The sequence below is a fragment of the Typopeltis vanoorti genome, chromosome 5 (assembly GCF_054136105.1).
Source record: "Typopeltis vanoorti isolate ZY-2024b chromosome 5, IOZ_Tvanoo_1.0, whole genome shotgun sequence".
NCBI classification, from domain to species: Eukaryota; Metazoa; Arthropoda; class Arachnida; order Uropygi; family Thelyphonidae; genus Typopeltis; species Typopeltis vanoorti.
Window position 1 is genome coordinate 43,824,618 of NC_143553.1, and position 19,685 is coordinate 43,844,302.

Consider the following 19,685-nt stretch of genomic DNA (forward strand, 5'->3'; position numbering starts at 1 on the left):
AATTAGGTAATGTACACAGTGGGTCATTAGCCCTTCCACAGTAGGTCCTAGACTATTTGGAGGTGTCACATAATAATATCTACTCCAGCAATCTTTCTGCATTGTTTTTTTTTTTTTTTTTTTTTAATCTCAATTACTAATATGTACTCCTCTGTCTATGCTTATTTCATTTAACAATCTTTCAAAGTAATTACTCCAGACATCTAGAATATCATTCACTTTTCATATTTTCTTTATCATTGGATCCTCCATTCCTAAGTTTTTTCAATAGCCTCCAGAACATTTCCATCTTCTTGATGTTTATCTTCTGTTCTTATCAGGGCTTCTCATGATTTTTGTTTCACTCTTTTTATCCATTATTTTGCTTTTTTTTAATATTTTTGTTCTGTATTCTCTAAGAGAACATGTGAATTATATGCTAGGAACTTGCAATAAGCTTTCTTCTTACACATGCCTCTCTGACTAAGTCAATCAATATTTTCTTCAGATTCTGCTAATGAGTTTAAGTTTTGATTACAGTTTTCTGGCTTTTTTTTTCTCCAATAACATCTGTATGTTTGAGTTTACAGTTCACTTCTGAAAGCTGCTCCACTTTTTGATTTTTTTAAAAATGTTCTTACAGGTTTTTCTGTTCAATATGAGACTCAGTTTTATCCTGCTTGAAACTAAATAGTGATCACTACCTATTTAAAATTTCCTATATACTCTGGTGTCCTGACCTAGCATAAAGATAGTGCTTTCAACAATAACACAGTCAATGACTATGATTTCTTAATTCTTGAGTCTATTCTTCATATGAATTTATGCACATATTTATGTTGAAACACTGTGTTAATAATGTTACTTTAAGTCGTGAACAGAAATCCAGCATGTGCTCATCACTATTATCAGCTTTCCTAATTTCTGCAAATTTTCTCAAAATGTCTCTGTATTTCTGATATTCATTCCCTACTCTGCTCTTCAGAACAAGGATCACCTGTTCCTTCTGTTTATGACAGCTGCCTTCTCCAATGACTTAAAAATTCCTTTTCCTGTTCACTATTGTTATTATTTCCCTGATCACTATTTTCCAAGTATCTTGCATCTAATATTTAGAAGAATCTCACCTGCTTTTCTGTTTGTTTCAATAATAGCAATTATAGCAACATTCTTTAATTCTTCTGCCTATCTTGAATTCTGCTGATAGTAGTCAGAGTTTGTTCCAGTATTTTCTTTTCAGTGTCGATCCTAGTTCCCTGAGAAAAACAGCTGGAGGGGGGGGGGGGACTCATTTAACCGAAGAATGCCCAAGCTGCATGAAAAAACTGCATTATGCTGTACTATCATTTTGTCTTGGTTTAAGCCAATAAGAATACAATTTGTTTGGCTAAATCTCCAATGGGCAGTCCACCCTCAATCATTCGGCATCCAGGTAGAAACCTACAACAGTGTGCAACATGAGAAATGGACATTAAATCAGAAGTCCCCAGTTGGTTCTTTGGATTCCTTAAAATTTGGACTCCACATGTGTGTGGTATGTGGAGTCTCCTCCCAGTTATCTAGCACTAATTGCTAAGTGAACCCAGTCTCTAGCCTGAAATAATAAAAATTAAGTTGTTCAACAGAATTGAGATGTGCATGCACTTTACACTAAATTATACAAATATTATGGAGAGAAGTGGTCTGAAAAGAGAAAAAAATCAAACTTTATAGCCTGAATGGTAAACAATGAACTGGTTTACTCATTAAAGGCAGTAAAGAAGAAAATATAAAAAATAAAGTGCCTGGCTAACAAATGAGTCTGTTACAGAATAGAGAAACATGTAGAAAAGTTAACCTATTCATAAAAAGTAATAAACAGAAGTGATGCAAAGTGTTGAGAAGAAGATAAAAAAGAATATCTGGAAAGTGGCAAAATGTTTCCAAAAACTATTAAGAAAACTTAGAAATGGAAGAAAAAGTACCACAAAAAGAACCTTTAAGGTGATATATAAAACTGAAGATAAGGATATTTTAGACATTGGAAGAATTACTATGAAAAATTATTAATTGAGGAGCCAGCAAGAAACATGAAATGAGGAAAGGTAGCTTGAATCTGAAATGCATACATATGGAGGCTTTTATGAAAGTTTGTACGATTCTTCATTGAATAATTCAGATGACCTCACTGGATGGGAAAATCAAAGGTAAGTGGAGCAGAGCTGTCAATGAATCAGTTTATAAATAGAAAAAATAAACCTAAAAATAAAAACTGTTGAAGAACTTCTCGTTATCCTGTGCTCAAAAGTAGCAATGACTTAAGTCTTGTTCTAAAATGAGAGAAAAACCTATATAACAACCTCTTTTTTTTTAATTATATAAGGCCCCTTTTATATATATAAGGATTTTCAACTCAGTTACCTAATCTCAAATAGATGTAGCAAAGATTTTCCTTTTTTAAAAAAAAATAAATAAATAAATGTACACAAAATTTCCTTGTAAATGCTAATAAAATAAAAATACGAGAAATCAATAAAATGATTTTTTATTATTAAATTGATCAACGCATTTAAATCAAAACTAATGAAAAATAAATAAATTTATCTTACCCAAACGAACAACACATCTTATTTAATACTAAGGATTTTTTTTTTCAAAAAAAAAAAAAAAAGTGTTACAGGGAGCTTCTTTTTTCTTTTGTTACGTTTTACGGCATTGTGTATGGCGTAAATGCTGGTTCCAATACTTGAGCAATTTTTGTACTCCTTTCCATTGAAGGATCTAATTCATGGATTTTGTGCTTTAAATAGATCTGCAAAAGACCCTAGCATTAATTACTTCACATTCGTTTCCTCTTCTTTTTCAGTTGAACTTTGATAAGCTCATCTTTCTGAAGATGATCCTTTTCTACCTTGTTCCTTGTGACAATGGTTATAAAGAGATTTTGCTGTTTCTCTTAAAATTGTTCAATTGATTGTTAATTCCTTTTATATTGTTTTCCATCCAAACACTCTTGCACTGTAGACTCATTAATGCCACATATCTTCTCAATGACCGCAAATGATTTCAGATCATTAATCTTATCTAAAAGTACTTTTTTCTTCTGTTGATTTCACAAAAGATGTCAAGTTTAGGTCCCATTGCTAAGTGCTCATAAAAGACAACACACGTGAAGTGCACACAGCTAGCACAGTGTACACAGGAGCCAGACTAGACATGACTTATGAAAGCCTGATCCCAAACAGACATGTAGGTGGCAGGGCTTCTGCAAATGATTCAAACCTCAAAGTGAGGTACCACAAAAAGCAAGGGATCACTCTATTGCATTTGACAAGAAAAGTAAATTCTTGTTTAATCCTTTACCCAGGTGTAAGCAAAAGCAACACTTGAGTAAAGAATCTTCTCAACAAGGGCTTAAATATAAAGGCTGTTATGTTCATAAAGATTGCCTCAGTATTCCATAATGCACAATACCTCCCTTTTTTTTTTGGATGTGTACACTGCTTCACATTATGGAAATCATCACTAATCAGACCAGTTTCAACCAATTGGAGATCTCATCTAGATAGAAGAAGATACTGAAGTTGAATCAATGCAGAAGTCATGTGATTTCCATACACAAATAGTAAAATGATACATTGCATATTAACAATGCAAGCAAAACTTTGCTTATACTTGGTTAAAGAATAAGCAAGAATGTAATTTCTTGTTAAATACAATTTACTTTGTAATCAAGTGAAAAAACTCTAAAACTAACTTTGATCCAGAGTAATTTAATAATAGGCGATACATCATTTTCATACTTGTATATGGAAAATATATGACTTCTGCATTGATTCAACCTCAGTATCTCCCTGGGTCAGTTCCAATTCATGAGACTGCATTCCTATACTAACCACCATAGGCCTATGATGAACACCTCTTTACTTTTTCACCTCCATAAAGGTTGAAACCAATCTGGGTAGTGATCTTTCCCATAATGCATAGCAATATATATACAGACAGTAACATAAGAGTTACATTCTGCAAGCTTTATGTATCTCGAATTTTGCATATGTTGGATTAGACCCCCCTCACCCATTAATCACACCTACTGCTTTACATGTTTAGCGTATATAGGTGGTAGTGCAGTAGCATGTGTTAAAAGTCACTGCTATTAGTTTCATTTACAGGATGTACACACAAATTAGATTTTTAGCAAATAATTTTAAATGCAAAATAATATAATAAATTATAAATAGGATAAGAAAACAGTTTAGTTTTGTCATACAACCATTCACATGGAATTACTAATAGATGACTGAACAGTGGTTGCTTTCTTCTCTTCATAAAGTTCTCGATAACAGGCTAAAATCATCATCTATTTCTCTTTGAACTTTAAAGACCATGAGGTATTAGAATTTATCTTCTAATTGCTTTGATCACCTTCATATTTCATGTTAAAAATTTACAGGAGTTCTGGAAATGTGAAATTAGCATCATGAAAAAGCATAACATTATGGAACCACCATGTTTAAAAGTGTGTTGCGTATAACAAATGAACTCATTTCTAACACTTGCAAATCAACTTCAAAAACTTGATGTCATGCCAAGACATATCAGATATATGTGTGTTAAAGATACCAAAAAGTTTATACTTGGTGTTAATCGTTTTCCCAAGTAAGAAAAACAAAGTTTTCCACGTGTGTGTGTGTGTGTGTGTGTGTGTGTGTGTGTGTGTGTGTGTGTGTGTGTGTGTGTGTGTGTGTGTGCTGAAGGGTCAAAGCTGTATAACTGAGAGGAGACCTCCACATAGCCTTTAAAGGAATGCGGAGAACTGACCAGGGCTTCTGACCTAATGTCCAATCCTCACCTTCTCGTGGTGCACTCTGTTGGGTATCTACTTGGATACTGAACGAACGAGGATGGGCTGGCAATTTGGGATTTAGCCGACCAAATTGTATTCTTATTGGTTAAACAAAATAAAAAATGATGGTACAACATGACAAAATTTCATGCCGGCTGGGGCATCGCCCGGTTAAACAAGGCCCCCGTTGTTTTTGCCAGGGAACCAGGGCGAACAGCGAAAAGTCAGCTACTGGAACAAATCTGAAAACAAACCCCAACTCAACATCACCAGAGTTAGAGATCGGTACTATCAATGTAAGAAGCCTGAATGGCAAAGAAATGGAGCTAGCTGAGGAATTAGATAAGTACCAGATCGACATAATAGGGGTGACTGAAACAAAAAAGACCAAAACTGGTTAGATCTTTCTGAGCAATAAATACAAAATGTTATATTCAGGTAATGACAATCAAGGAAAAGAAGGAGTAGCCATAGTATTCAACACAAAATACGAGACTAATTTTCTTGAATGGCAGTCAGTCTCAAGTAGAGTAATGTGATCAAATATGAGAATTGGGAACTGCACAAAGAGACTTATTTGTGCCTATGGTCCCACAGAAGGCTCTACTAAGGTAGAAGTGGAAGAATTTTTTGAGGCTCTAGAGAAAGCAACTGACACAATGAAAAAGGAAAAGTTGGTCCTTGTTGGGGATCTAAATAGCAGAGTAGGAAATGATTGTGAGACATACAAAAATATTTTGGGAAAATTTGGAGAAAAGAGCAAAGCTAATAAAAATGGCAAATATCTGTGGGATTTCTGCTCAGGACATGGACTGGTTATTACTAACACCATGTTCCAACATAAAAATGTGCACAAATTCACATGGAGAGAAGAGGCTAGGAATAAGAAAAGTCTCATTGACTATGTTATTGTTGATAGTGATGTTTTCTCCCTGGTGCAGGACACCAGAGTGTACAGAGGATTTGAAATTGGAAGTGATCACTATTTAGTCTTGAGCAGGATAAAATTGAATTTCATATTCAAAAGAATAACATGTAAGAAAGTTTTAAAGCGAATAAAACTTGAGCAGCTCTTAGATGTGAACTGTAGACTAAAATACACAAAGATTATTGAAGAAAAAATGAAAGAGTTTGAGAACAGGAATCAAACCTTGGAGATTCAGTGGCAAACTCTGAAGAAAACATTGATTGATTCTGCAAGAGAGGCATGTGGTGAGGTTGTGTGCAAGGATAAAAAAATCAGAACTCCCTGGTGGACACAGGAAGTTAAAGAGGCAGTGAAGGGAAAGAAGAAAGCATATCAAAAGTTCCTGTCAAATAAGTCGGCTTGTGCTCTTAGAGAATATAGAGACAAATGCAAGAATGCTAAACACTGTGTAAAACTAGCTAAACAAAAGTCATGGGAGGACTTTGGCAAGAATATAGAAAATAAATATCAAGAAGGTGGCAAAATATTCTGGAGGTTGTTGAAGAAGCTTAGGAATGGAGGAAAGAGTTCTGTAAAAGGAGTTAGAGATGATAAAGGTGACATGAAAACGGGAGAGAAAAAGATATCCTTGAAGTATGAAGTAATTACTTTGAAAAACTGCTAAATGAAACAAGCAGTGATGACAGCACAGTTTTAAAAAACACTGACCAGGCATGCAGTCAGGAATACATATCCATACTGGAAGTAGAAAAAGCCATGAAAGGCAGCAGGAGTAGATGATATTCGACCAGAAATGCTGAAGTATGGTGGTATGAAAGTCTTACAGTGGCTGCACTGCATAGTTCAGAAAACCTGGACAGAGGGACGAATTCCCGATGATTGGAGTAGAGCTCTCATAGTACCCATATATAAAAAGGGAAATAAAACTGAATGTGAGAATTACAGAGGTATTTCCCTACTGAGTGTTCCTCGCAAGATCTATGCAAGTATACTTGAGAAACGGTTGAGAAGAATTGTGGAAGAAAAGCTTGGTGAAGAACAAGCTGGATTCAGGCCAAATAGAGGCTGTCAGGATAAGATCTTCACTTTACGACAAATAGTCGAGAAAGCATGGGAATATAACAAAGATCTGTATTTGAGTTTTGTCGATTTGGAAAAGGCATATGACAAGGTGCCAAGAGAGAAGCTATTCAATACGCTGCAGTTATATGGTGTCAATGGGGCATTATATCAAGCAATACTTAGTCTTTATTTGAGTTGTAAATCAGCAGTTAGCATTGAAGGAAGTACAGGAAGATGGTTTAATGTTAAATCTGGTGTGAGACAAGGATGTACATTATCCCCTCTGTTATTCATTATCTATATGGATCACATTATGAAGGAAAGTGGTATTAAACATATCAAAATTGGAGATGTTAATGTCAGCTCTTTGCTTTATGCGGATGATATTGTACTTCCAAATAAATCCGCTACAAGTCTGCAAGATTCTCTGACTAAATTGAATAGTTGTTGTAATAGATATGGTATGAAGGACAGCAATAAAAAGACAAAGACAATGAAAATAGGCAGAATCATTGAAAATGTCAACTGTGTTGTGAATGGAGAACCTGTGGAACAAGTAAAACATTTCAGCTATTTAGGCACAATTTTTACTGAAGATGGTAAATTAAATATAGAAATAGACAACAGAATCAGCAAAGCTGGTATGGTGGGAAGTCAATTGAATAAATTCATATGGAATAAGAGAGAAATTAGTCGTAACACTAAATTAGCTGTATACAAGACAGTGTTCAAACCAGTTTTAACTTATGGATCGGAGAGCTGGGTCAGAAGTAAAACACTTGACCAAAGACTAGAGACCACAGATATGAGAGTCCTGAGAAAGATTAGAGGCATGAACAGATGGCATCAATGGCAATATCATATTAAAAACGAGGATATTAGGAAAGAACTTGACATTGTCAGCATCCAGGAATGCGTTAGCAGAGCTAATCTCAGGTGGTATGGTCACTTAAACAGAATGGGCGAGGAAAGAGTAGCAAAGCAAGTGTTCTCTGTCAGGTTGGCAACAGTACAACCCAGTGGAAGACCAAGATATAGGTGGATTGATATGGTACAAAGTGCCTTAGACGATAGAAATATAAGATCTGATAATGTTGGAGTCTTGACAAGTAACGGACTGATTTGGAGGAAAATTGTAGATAGGAAGTTAGTAATGATGTAATTTTTTTCATGTAGTACTATCATATCCTGTACACCCCTTGAGGGTACATGGCAGGAATTTGATGATGATGATATATATGTTACCGCTAAAGCTTGAAAGCCGTTAATGTGCACATTACCTAGCTAATCTGCAGATTAACTGATTTGCTCCGTTAACGTGCGGAATCAAGAGTTTTCCGCATTTTACCTAGTTAATGTGCACAGTAATGGCTTCCGTATCGTTAAAGCTCAAAAGTTTGTTTCTCTCATTTCCTTTCGCTACTCCTTCCCCCCCCCCCCCCTCCCTCCACTTTTAGTTTGGTTTCGCCAGTGTCATATGTTTTGCAAATTCATTTCTGTAATTGTAATAATATTTTAAACTTTGATTCTTTGTATTATAGTTTTTTAATTGATTGATTCTATCAACTAATTTGTTGATTGTATTAACTTGATTCATTAGATATCGAAAAATAAATAAATAGCATTATGTTAATTTAAGCGTACAGAAACGTTGCTGTTGTTCCAGCAAAGATCTTATTTTCACTTCAACGAGTGCCTAGTAGATAATGTGCAGATTATCTAGGTAATTTGCAGATTACCTAGGTAATTTGAGAAATGAAACAATTTTCGGCACTTTAACGGATCACCCTAGTTAATCTGCACAATACCTAGATAATCTGTAGAATAACTGATTTCTGCACTTTAGCGGTAACACACACACATATATATATATTTTTTTTTTTTTTTTTAATTTTATCAGATAAGTTGTTTTTCTTTATAATTTACACATGGATTCACCTTTTCCACTTCTGTTCCTTTTTCCATAACTATATTCCATCCCAGTGCACGCACACACACACACACATTAAAAATTATGAAAGTGTATGAATACAAATACATAGCACATTCATGTCAATAGTAAGAAAGGCACACACACATCCTTGCAGGTGACTGCTTTTAGGTGGCATGTGAATATCATATGAGCGGTAAGTAAAATTTTTGTCAGAGCCATTTCTGAATAATTTACTTAACTTTGAATTTACATAAGTGGGGGTATTGCATGTATGTCCAAAAAGGAGTGTTCTGTGGATTATGGGATACACTATTAATATGAAGTGAGCAGCCACTATATACAAGTAGTCTAGTTGTGAAGCTAGTTCATACACAAATTTTGTTTGCTTACAAAAGGCCTGTTCGCCCTGGTGTAAAACGTAAAACTCAAGCTGGTATACCATCCAATCCCACAGCTACATTCATATTAAGGTTCTGTAATATGTTTTGCACCTCCATTTCATTTACTTCAGTTCCTGTATGAGCCTTTGGCTCTCTCTCATTCTTGCAATATCACCACCTGGATGATATACTCTTGCAAAGTGTTCACTTAGTAATTCTACTATTTTGACTGATTCAGTTACCTCCCAAACATCAGCATTCCTTAAAATCATTCTGCCATATACATTCTTTCTTTTACTTGCAGCGCAGCATATTGAAAGAACTGTTTGGATTCTCTTTAGTCTGCATTGCTAATTCCTTTCATAATCTGCTTTTGCCTTTCTTACCACACTAGTTACCCTTCTATGCCTTGTACTTTTCATGTGCCTGCAAGTCACCTTTCTCCTTAAATTCCCTCCATAATTGTTTCTTTTTTTGCAGCTCCAGCTTGATGATGATATTCATCTATTTAACTCCCACTTGATTTACTCTTCTGACTCTAGGTATGCAGTCTGCCATTACCTCCCTCAATACTCCTTTACCACTTCCCGTGCACTATCAACATCCAGCCCCATGCAGTTTTACATGCCACAGCATCAATTCACCAAGAACTTTGTCATCCCCTTAGTCTCTTTTCCTACAATCTTGGCAGCAACATATATTATGTTAGACTTTCTACTCTCATTATGCTTTAGTGACCACACCATCTTAGATTAGCTCTAATCACACATGCTTGTATGCTAAAATTGTCAAATTTCTTCCTAATATTCAGCATTTTCCATATGATTCTAACAATGATGCCACCTGTTCACTAATTTTCTCAGTGCACTCATGCCTGTGGTCTCTAGTCTTTCATCAATCATTCCATTTCAAACCTAACTTTCAGATCCACAAGTTGAAATCAGTTTAAACACTGTCTAGTTTAGTGTTTTGACTACTTCTCTCTTATTACATATAAATTTATTCAACTGGCTTCCCATCATAGTAGATTTATTTATTTTGTTATCCATTTACAAATTTAATTTGTAACTTCACTAAAAACTATACCTAAAAACTGCAGTGATTAACATTATTCTACATTACAGATTCTTTATTCAGGATGCAATTGATGTTTTCCAGATTAATGCATATTCCCATGTCTTTTTATTTCTGATTTTCATACCAAACCTGTTATATTAGTTATTATATTTAGTTAAAGATTCCAGAAGATGTAGATTTATTTAGGAATATAACATCATCTGCATAAACATTACTTAGTTTAATAGAAATATTAAACTAGGAGCTTAGTTTAATATTTCCAATTTTGATATCAGGTTTAATGTCACTTTCTTTCATAATGTGATCCACATAGATAACTAATAACTGTAGAATAGCATGCATTTATGCCTTACACCATGATTTTATATCAAACTATCTTCCTATACTAACTTTGAATCCAGCTTGAAGATTTAAAAATTAAGTAAAGATCGTTATATATTGTTCTTTCTGTACAATGTCCCATTTACACCATACATGTTTTGAACTTTTCTTTTGTACTTATTATATACTTTTTCAGATCTACAAACTTAACTATAGCTCTTTCTTATATTTCTTAACTGTTAAAGTAAAAAATCTGATCCTAACAACTCTATTTTTGCCTGAACTCTGCTTGTTCTTCTCCATGTTTCTCTTCTATAATTTTTCTTAGTATTTTTTTTTTTTTTTTTAGTTTGCTTGCTCTATATTCTTGGTTTCATCCTTTATTCAAGTGTAAGCAAACAAAATTTGCATGTGAAGTCACTTCACAACTGGGCTACTTGTATATAGAGGCTAATGACTTCACATCAATTGCTTTAGTAGACCATAATGCAAGGCGCATATATAATGATGCATTATAGGAAGAGCCATTACTCAGACCAGTTTCGACCTTCAAGGTAGTAACAAAAGTTATTATGGGAGTTCTTATAGGATACATGAGAAGAAAACTTACAGTATATGAGAAGAAGGCATTCTTGAAGATTATGGAGAAGCATATTAGTTGAAACTAGTTTTTCTCATCTGGAGAATGAAGAATGAGTGGAATGGATTACCTGAGGTGGTTGAGAGTGCTTGTTAAGTGAAAGCATTTAAGGAGAGGTATGATAAGCACTATATGAATAATAGTTAGTTAGTTTGGGAATTCTACAATGAGTTTTCAGACTCCACTCCAGAAATGCATAGATAATAATAATAAAACAATTTAAAATCTCCTGAAGGTATTTCAACTCACCTGTTGGATTATACTTATCAATCAGTGAATTTGGTGCACAACTAGATCCAAAAAATCCAGCTGCTGATTTAATTAAATTGTTACAATCCCTAACATCTAGTGTTTCTTTCGATACTAAGGTCGACATGGGAATTACCCATCCTGCCATTTGTCCAACTCCAGGAAAGCAAGCCTTTTTACCAATTAGCTCATCAAGAGATCCAATATGAGATGATGCTTTTATAACCGCAACCGTATAATAACCGCTTGATTTTTCTATCAAAATAAAAAAATATATATATATATATACACACACACACACATTATTGCAAATTAAGATGTATTATGTATCAAAAGTTTTGGTACAATTTTAATTTAATAAATTACACATCATCTGGTCTGAAGAGACCAGATGATGTGTAATATATATCTACTCTATATATATATATAAAAAGATAAGCCGAAATTTGAAACGTTTTTATGTCACATTTTTTGTCTTACCGGCTTAACATCCCGGAACTTGGGGATGTTAGGCACCATAGGTGACGGGGGGGAGCCCCCCCAAGCATGCATGCATGCACACACACACACACACACACACACACACACACACACACACACACACACACACACAGGGTGTCCCAAAATTCATGCAAGAAGTAATTTTGATAGAAAACACAGGTTTTTAATTAAAAATTGTAATTTCTTATTCATTCATAAAGTATACAGTATAGGGTTATGCATGGAATAGCATATCGGATAAATGTCCTCCACGGCTTTGCTGGAACATACGCACTCTTTTGTCGAAATTTTCCATGACCGTTTTGCATAAATGTGGCTGAATTTCGTTGATACAGCGCTCAATTTCCTCCTTCAAGGCGTGGGTGGTCATGGGCTTATTGGCATAAACCTTAGACTTCAAAAAACCCTAAAGAAAAAAGTCCAACAGTGTTAAGTCACATGATCTGGGCAGCCAATTCTGATCACCAAAACGGGAAATTACATGACCAGGAAATGACTCGTGCAGTAACTGAATTGTTTCTCGGGCTGTATAGCATGTGGCACCGTCTTGTTGAAACCACATGTCGTCCACATCCATATTTTGCAATTTAGGCACAAAAAAATGGATTATCATGTTGCGATAGCAAGTACCATTAACTGTTATTGCCTTACCAGCCACATTTTCGAAGAAGAATGGACCGATGATGCCTCCAGCCCCAAATCTGCACCAAACAGTGACACGCTGTGGATGCATTTGTTTCTCAACAATTACTCGTGGATTTTCTGAACCCCAAATACGACAATTTTGTCGATTAATGAAGCCATCAAGATGAAAATGAGCCGCATCGCTGAAGATGATTTTGTTCGAAAAATAAGCATCCACTTGTTGTTGTTCCATAATCCATTCAACGAACTCTATTCTCTGTGTGTGGTCAGTAGGCTTCAGTTCTTGAGTCAATTGAACTTTGTAAGCATAAAGATGCAAATCTTTCATGAGAATACGCTGTAGAGAGCTTCTCGAAATGCCCAATTCAAGACCACGGTGCTGAATTGATGTTCCTGGACTCTCAGCAACACTCTCACGAACTGCTTCGATGTTTTCTGTTGAATGATTTGTTGAAGGACGGCCAGAGTATAAGATCACTAATTGATCCAGTTTCCTTGAATTTTTTAATTAATCTTCTCACAGTTGATGAAGCTAAATCACTATTCCGACCATAGTTTGTACGAAAATTGCGAACTGTAGCTGCCAAACCTTCATTATTTTTAAAATATTGCTCAACAATGAAAATGCATTGTTCTTTCGTGTAGCGCTCCATTTTTAATAACCCTGAACTGTCAGCTGTCACGCTGTCTTTTTTTTCTCATTGGCAACACTTTACCGCACAAATGGCGCTAAATTTAAATCTTGCATGTTTGGGACACCCTATATTCTCTATATATATATATATATATATATATATATATATATATATATAGAGAGAGAGAGAGAGAGAGAGAGAGAGAGAGAGAGAGCACAAAAATGTTTTTCAAGGTACAGTACCTCAGAATTTCTTTTGGAATGCATTAAAGTATTTATCACGTAAAGAAACCAAATACCAGAGGATTAGGATGAAAAGTAATGCCTACTTCTTTCTCCTTGCATTCTCAATATTTTATAAAAGTTTGAAAACTTTTGTATTTCAACAAATATAAAATTATCGTTACTATTATTTTGCAGATTTTTAAGAATAACCAACCTGTGATGTATACATGCAGCAATAGTTCACCACTGATTTCTTAATGAAATAAAGGAAGAAAAAAAAGCTTTATCAGAAATTATTGCTATTAGCAATGTCAAAAGATGGACTAACAAAATAAAAATGGAAGAATATACTTTAGAAAATTACCCTAAATCAGGCAGACATCAAATGTCAAAACTGATAACTAGATTCATTACACACTGCCAATCAAGTATCATGGAAACTTATGAGAGAGAGATGACTTGATATTTCCTTGGAACTTTTAAATCCACACAGCTTACTGTAGACCTGAAATGGCTGTTAGTCTCTAGAACAAAGTTCTTGAATTATCTAACCTTTACCAGACCAGGTGCTATATGTTTACAACTTTTGGAAGGCAAGAGTGTCAGAAGTGTACACGTGTGAAGGGGAACTAAAAACCTAACTAATTTTTATGAATTGTTTTTTTTTTTCCCCCTCTCTCAATCCTATCTGCTACTTCAAATGTGGTTATTGAGTGAATGGGCGATGTATGCTGGTAGTGTAAACTACTAGAAGGGCCACCCTAAGTATGAAAACCAAATCAACATGCCTGGCTAAAGCAGGGAGAATCAGTAAGTAGGTGCAACCTGCTTGTATGATACAAAAACTAAGCACTCAAAGAAACAGTACAAAATGTAGCTGGACTGTATAGATGGATTTGATCAATAAAGAACAATGGAAGATAGTGAGGAGTGGAAGATGGAACATTACTTACTTAAATCAAGAACAAGAATTAATTCAAGAACTAGATAAAAAATATAAAAATAAGCTTGCATATGAGAAACAAAAAGGAAAGGTAAAGGAATGTATAAATTAAATAAATATCACCTATCTTTCAGTAGAATAGAGAAACAAAAAGCTAAAGCAGATATAGAAATAATACTTAAAAATTTTCAAAATGAAATAAAAGAATGGGAATATGTATCTGAAAAAATATTGAGAATAAAAAAATTGCAAAATAAAACTAAATATAATCAGTGCCTAGCTATGAAGAAGGAAAGCTAAAAACAAAAAACTGAAGAATTTTATGAAATACTACAGAAAACCTGTAAATATATATGTATTATCAGATGAAATAATAATAATAATGGTAGAAGACTTAAAATGCAAGGACTGGAAACAATGTAATGCCAGGAACATGTCAGTATGAAACAACCGAAAATTCAAATGTCAGTTTTGTTCAGATAACAACAAATTTAGGATACATAAATCTTTCTTTAATCACAAGAATCAGCACAAAAGAACAGAGGAAAAATGTCTTCTATAGATTTTTTAATAACAAATAGAACAGTCAAAGCATGAAATCTGGAAGAAGGTACTGTTGGAGGCAGCACAAGATAAATAATAGTAACAATCAGTTGCATGGGAAGTATAAAAAGTAGGCTAGCAAAGTGACTCAGGTTGCCTTCCTGGTGACCTCAGGGGTTTTTCCAATGTGCAGCACGTAGAAGGAACAATGATCATGGTAAATGATGCTGATGGACAAAGATGGAAGATTGATGGCTGCTGCAAAAGACAGAGGTATTTGGTGCACAATTCATAAGGATGTTTCATTCTCATTAGTGTGACATCACGAGAAGCTGAAGTGTAAAGGAAATAGGAGAGGATAGCTCACTTTTGAGTGAGCAGGAGGAATTAAGTAAGCTTGAAGTCAATAGGGTTTTGTGACATATCACTGTATCTTAAGAGAATGTGCCAGGGAGCTGGTAGGTATAATAAGAGCCTAACAACAGCACAGGTCCCAAGAGAGTGGAAAGAAGGTAAAATTATGGTCTTGTTTAATCCTTTATCTAAGTGTAAGCAAACAAAGTTTGCATATGAACTACCTTCGTGACTAAGTTACCTGTATATGGAGACTTCACATTTTATTTATCGTATGGCTATTACATCACAGGAAAAAGAAACATATACAGTGTCAGTGACAGTTATAACAATATGTATAAAAAATCTAAACTCAACCTCTCTAAATATATGTTTATAGTACAAACACATTAAATATACAAAACACCAGTAGAAAAATTACAAATATGAAAATTAAGATTCTTCTATCAGTCAGATATTACAAGTTTATATATAAGTTATTAATCCAGTCAATAGTCGCAAGTGTTGGAACTAGGAAATCGTGTTCCTCTCCTTTGTATGCTCTCAATGAGCATTCTTGGCAAATATGGCAGATGGTCTGCTTCTCGCTTCCAGTCACATTGTGGGGAACAAATTTGCACTTGTAAAAAAAAGTCTGCACATTGACCGTGGTTAGTCCTTAGCTGATTTAGAGTAATCCAAGTTTTACGGGAAAAGTCACATCTAGGTGGTTGTTCTTCAATGCAGGGAAGGTCCAGATTTGCAGATCCAGACCCGGATCTGCAAACACCCCCCATTGGTGTCTCCACTCTTGATTGATGTCAAAATTATCCTCTAACAGGAGGATATCTCGATTTCAATCTATTTATTAAATTTGAAGCATCTCTATGCACTGGAAGATAAGGGTTTTCCTGGATCTTTCTATACTCCCTGCATAAGGCGTTGACTCTTCTTAACGGTGGAGGAGGAATATGGCTTAAAATAGGGAGCCATTCTATAGGAGTACCCTTCATTGTCCCTGAAATAAGATGCAAAGTATTATTGAGCTGTTTGCCAACCAAATGGTTGTATGCGTGCTGTTAATCCACACTAGAGCTCCATATTCAGTGATGGAAAATACAAGACCGAGAGCTGAGCATCTAAGCGTCATTGCAGAAGCATCCCAAGATGTTCTGGCTGAATTATATTGTTGAGAGTCTTGATTTTAGCCGATGTCTTCGTGAGGTGTTTCTTAAATGTCAGAGATCTTTCAAGAGTTATTCCCAAGTACTTTTGGAGTATTATTGTGGCAAAGAAGTTGTCCATTAAGGTAAACCTGAAGTTCTCTATTGGTAAGTTTGTTATTAAGGTAGAAGCAGCAGGTCTCAGACTTGTTGGTATTCGGTAGAAGGAGCCAATTCCTGAAATATCTACCAAGGAAGTCCAGATCAGCCGTCAGTGTTGTCTCTGTAGTTTCTATTGAGCCACTACTTGTTGCCAGAGCCCAATCATTTGCATATCCAAATTTCCTGGATATGGTATCTCGCACGTTGGCAATCATACTCATCAAATTCCTGCCATGTACCCACAAAGGGTGTACAGGATATGATAGTACTACATGAAAAAATTATATCATTACTAACTTCCTATCTTCAATTTTCCTCCAAATCAGTCTGTTACTTGTCAAGAATCCAACATTATCAGATCTTATATTTCTATCGTCTAAGGCACTTTGTACCGTATCAATCCACCTATATCATGGTCTTCCTCTGGGTCATTTTGCTGCCAACCTGGCAGAGAACACTTGCGAAGAGAAACGGTGCTTGAATTTCACACAGTTAGTTTTCCGCAACTTCCTACCAATATGGTAGTGAATCTGTCGTCACTAAGTGTGAAACCCGAAGCACTCGATGCCCTCGCATGTGGCCATAACTTCGCCATTGCACCCAAAAGAATACCGCTGAGGATATCATGATACGGATTGAACGCGGGATCCGACACCTCCCAAGCCACATCGCCAACGATATTAGACTGGATGTAGCTTGTGTTCTGACTAAAGCCAAACCACCTAAAACCAACATGCCCAGTAAAGAAATTAAATCTCTATTAGAATTAAAGAAAAACAAGAAAATAATAATCACCAAAGCTGACAAAGGGAATGCCACAGTATTGCTGAACCAAAAAGATTACACAGGTAAACTGAAATCTCTATTGTTAGATCGTGCCACTTACCTCCCTATCGAATACAATCCCACCAACTCACAAATTAGAAAACTCCACAGGCTCCTTAAGAAGGTCACTTCTTGGCCTGTGGAAATCACCACCAAACTAAAACCATGTAACTCCATACCCCCCCCCCCATATTTATGGACTCCCAAAAATTCACAAGGAAAATGTGCCATTACGTCCCATAGTGGATGGCATTGATTCCCCCACATACAAACTAGCTAAACATTTGGCCAAAGCTCCACTATACTGGCAACACACCTTCATACATAAAAAAACTCAGCCCACTTCAAAGCCAGCATAGAAAACCTTACACTCAAACACACTGACATAATGGTCAGTTTTGATGTCTCCTCCTTATTTACGAATGTCCCTCTCAAAGAATCCTTAGACTAATCCAAGCTAAATTTCCTCCCGATATCACAGACCTATTTCAGTTCACAATGAACTCAGGCTACTTTGTTTGGCAAGGAAAATTCTACAAACAAATAGAGGGGACAGCCATGGGTTCTCCACTCTCCCCACCCTTGGCCAACTTTTATATGGAGACATTTGAATAGCAAACCTTGAACTCTGCCCCACAAAAACCAACCATTTGGCTTCGCTATGTAGATGATGTATTCGCTATTTGGCCACATGGCTCCGATGCACTCCTCTCCTTCTTAACACTCTTAAACAACCAACACCCCAGAATCAAATTCACCCTGGAAGAGGAAAAAAACAACTGTATTCCGTTCTTAGACACACTGGTCACCCGCCAGCCTGATGGAACCTTGGTTTTCTCAGTATATAGAAAACCCACCCATACAGGCAGATACATTCACCAACAATCCCCCCCCCCTCACAACAATATGGAGTCATTAAGACACTACACAACAGGGCTAAACTTATCTGCTCAAATGACAATGCCCTAACCACAGAATGAAACCACATCCTCAACACGTTCTCAGCTAATGGCTACCCCCCCAAAAAAATACAAAAAATATTAAAACCAGTAAACCACAACCGCCCCCTCTCACAACAAAGATTACTCTAAATCCATCACCATACCTTACATCCGAGGCACCTCAGAAAAAATCACAAAAATCCTAAAAAAACATAACTTAACTTCTTGTTACAAACCATATAAAAAATTGGCATCCGTTATCCACTCAACAAAAGACCAACCTCCCCCCCTAGACCTACCTGGGGTGTACCAGGTCCCTTGCAGCTGTAAGCTGTCCTACTTCGGCCAAACAGGCAGGACAGCAAATATCAGAATTTCAGAACACAAGGACTACATCCGGTTTCACCAATATAGCCACTCTGGTCTTGCTGACCATGCTCTGGATACCTGCCATAGAATACGGTGGAAAAAAGCCAGGATAATACACCGTAGCAAATACAGATATGAAAGGCTTTTCATAGAATCAGCTTCAGCCCTAAGAAATGAACCAAACCTCAACAAATTTGGCTGCATGAGACTTCCTCAAATTTGGGAAACCTTCATCAGAAGACCTCCAGCCCAATCGCCCAAGAATACCAACATTGCCCGCTAGAGGGCACCATCAGGACTTTAGGAGAAATAATAGCTTCATTCTTCTTACTCATTTATTGTTTGTGCTGTGCCTGCGTGCACGTATCTTGTACCTAAGTTCTTGAAAATGGCAGCGTGATGTTGCCGAAATATAGAAATATATTAAAATTTATTTTAATGTATATCCTAGTACGTTGTAATTTCCTGAAATAATATAGTGAAAATACATAAATATACTTGGGCAGCAAGAGGATGGAAATCAATATTAGATTACTTCATATTAAATGAAAAGACATCAAAATTTTCACTAGATGTTAGGAGTTCACAGAGGATATGAAATAAGCAGTGACCACTTCCTTGTTAAAATAAAATTAAGATTACCACCTAAATGGCTATAAGTAACAAGAACAGAAAGAAAAATTGAAACATTTGTTTATAAAACTAGACTATTGAATGACACAAATGTACAATGGCTATATGAACAAAGAATTAACCAGTATCTAGATAAAATAAAACAAAATGAAGAAATAGAAATAGAATGGCTTAATATAAAAACGATACTAAATGCAGCAGCAAATGAAAGCTTAGGAAAGACCAAAAAATTCAATAAAAGAAAAAAACTGAAGATCTGGGATGATACAATCAAAGAAATAATCAAAAAGAAAAAAGAAGCCTATCACAAATGGTTAAGCAGTAAAAGATTAAAAGATGAAATAGAATATATAACAATAAGAGCCATAGCTAAA

General features: G+C 35.5%; 1 protein-coding gene across 1 annotated transcript in view; it reads right to left on the minus strand.

Annotated features, from left to right (window-relative positions):
- Tsf2 (transferrin 2) overlaps positions 1 to 19,685 on the minus strand; it is a 174,784-nt gene that overhangs the window by 108,390 nt on the left and 46,709 nt on the right. The window contains exon 3 of the mRNA XM_090392385.1: positions 11,395 to 11,649. Within this exon, the coding sequence (XP_090248511.1) occupies positions 11,395 to 11,649 (255 nt within the window). The remainder of the gene's footprint in view (positions 1 to 11,394; positions 11,650 to 19,685) is intronic.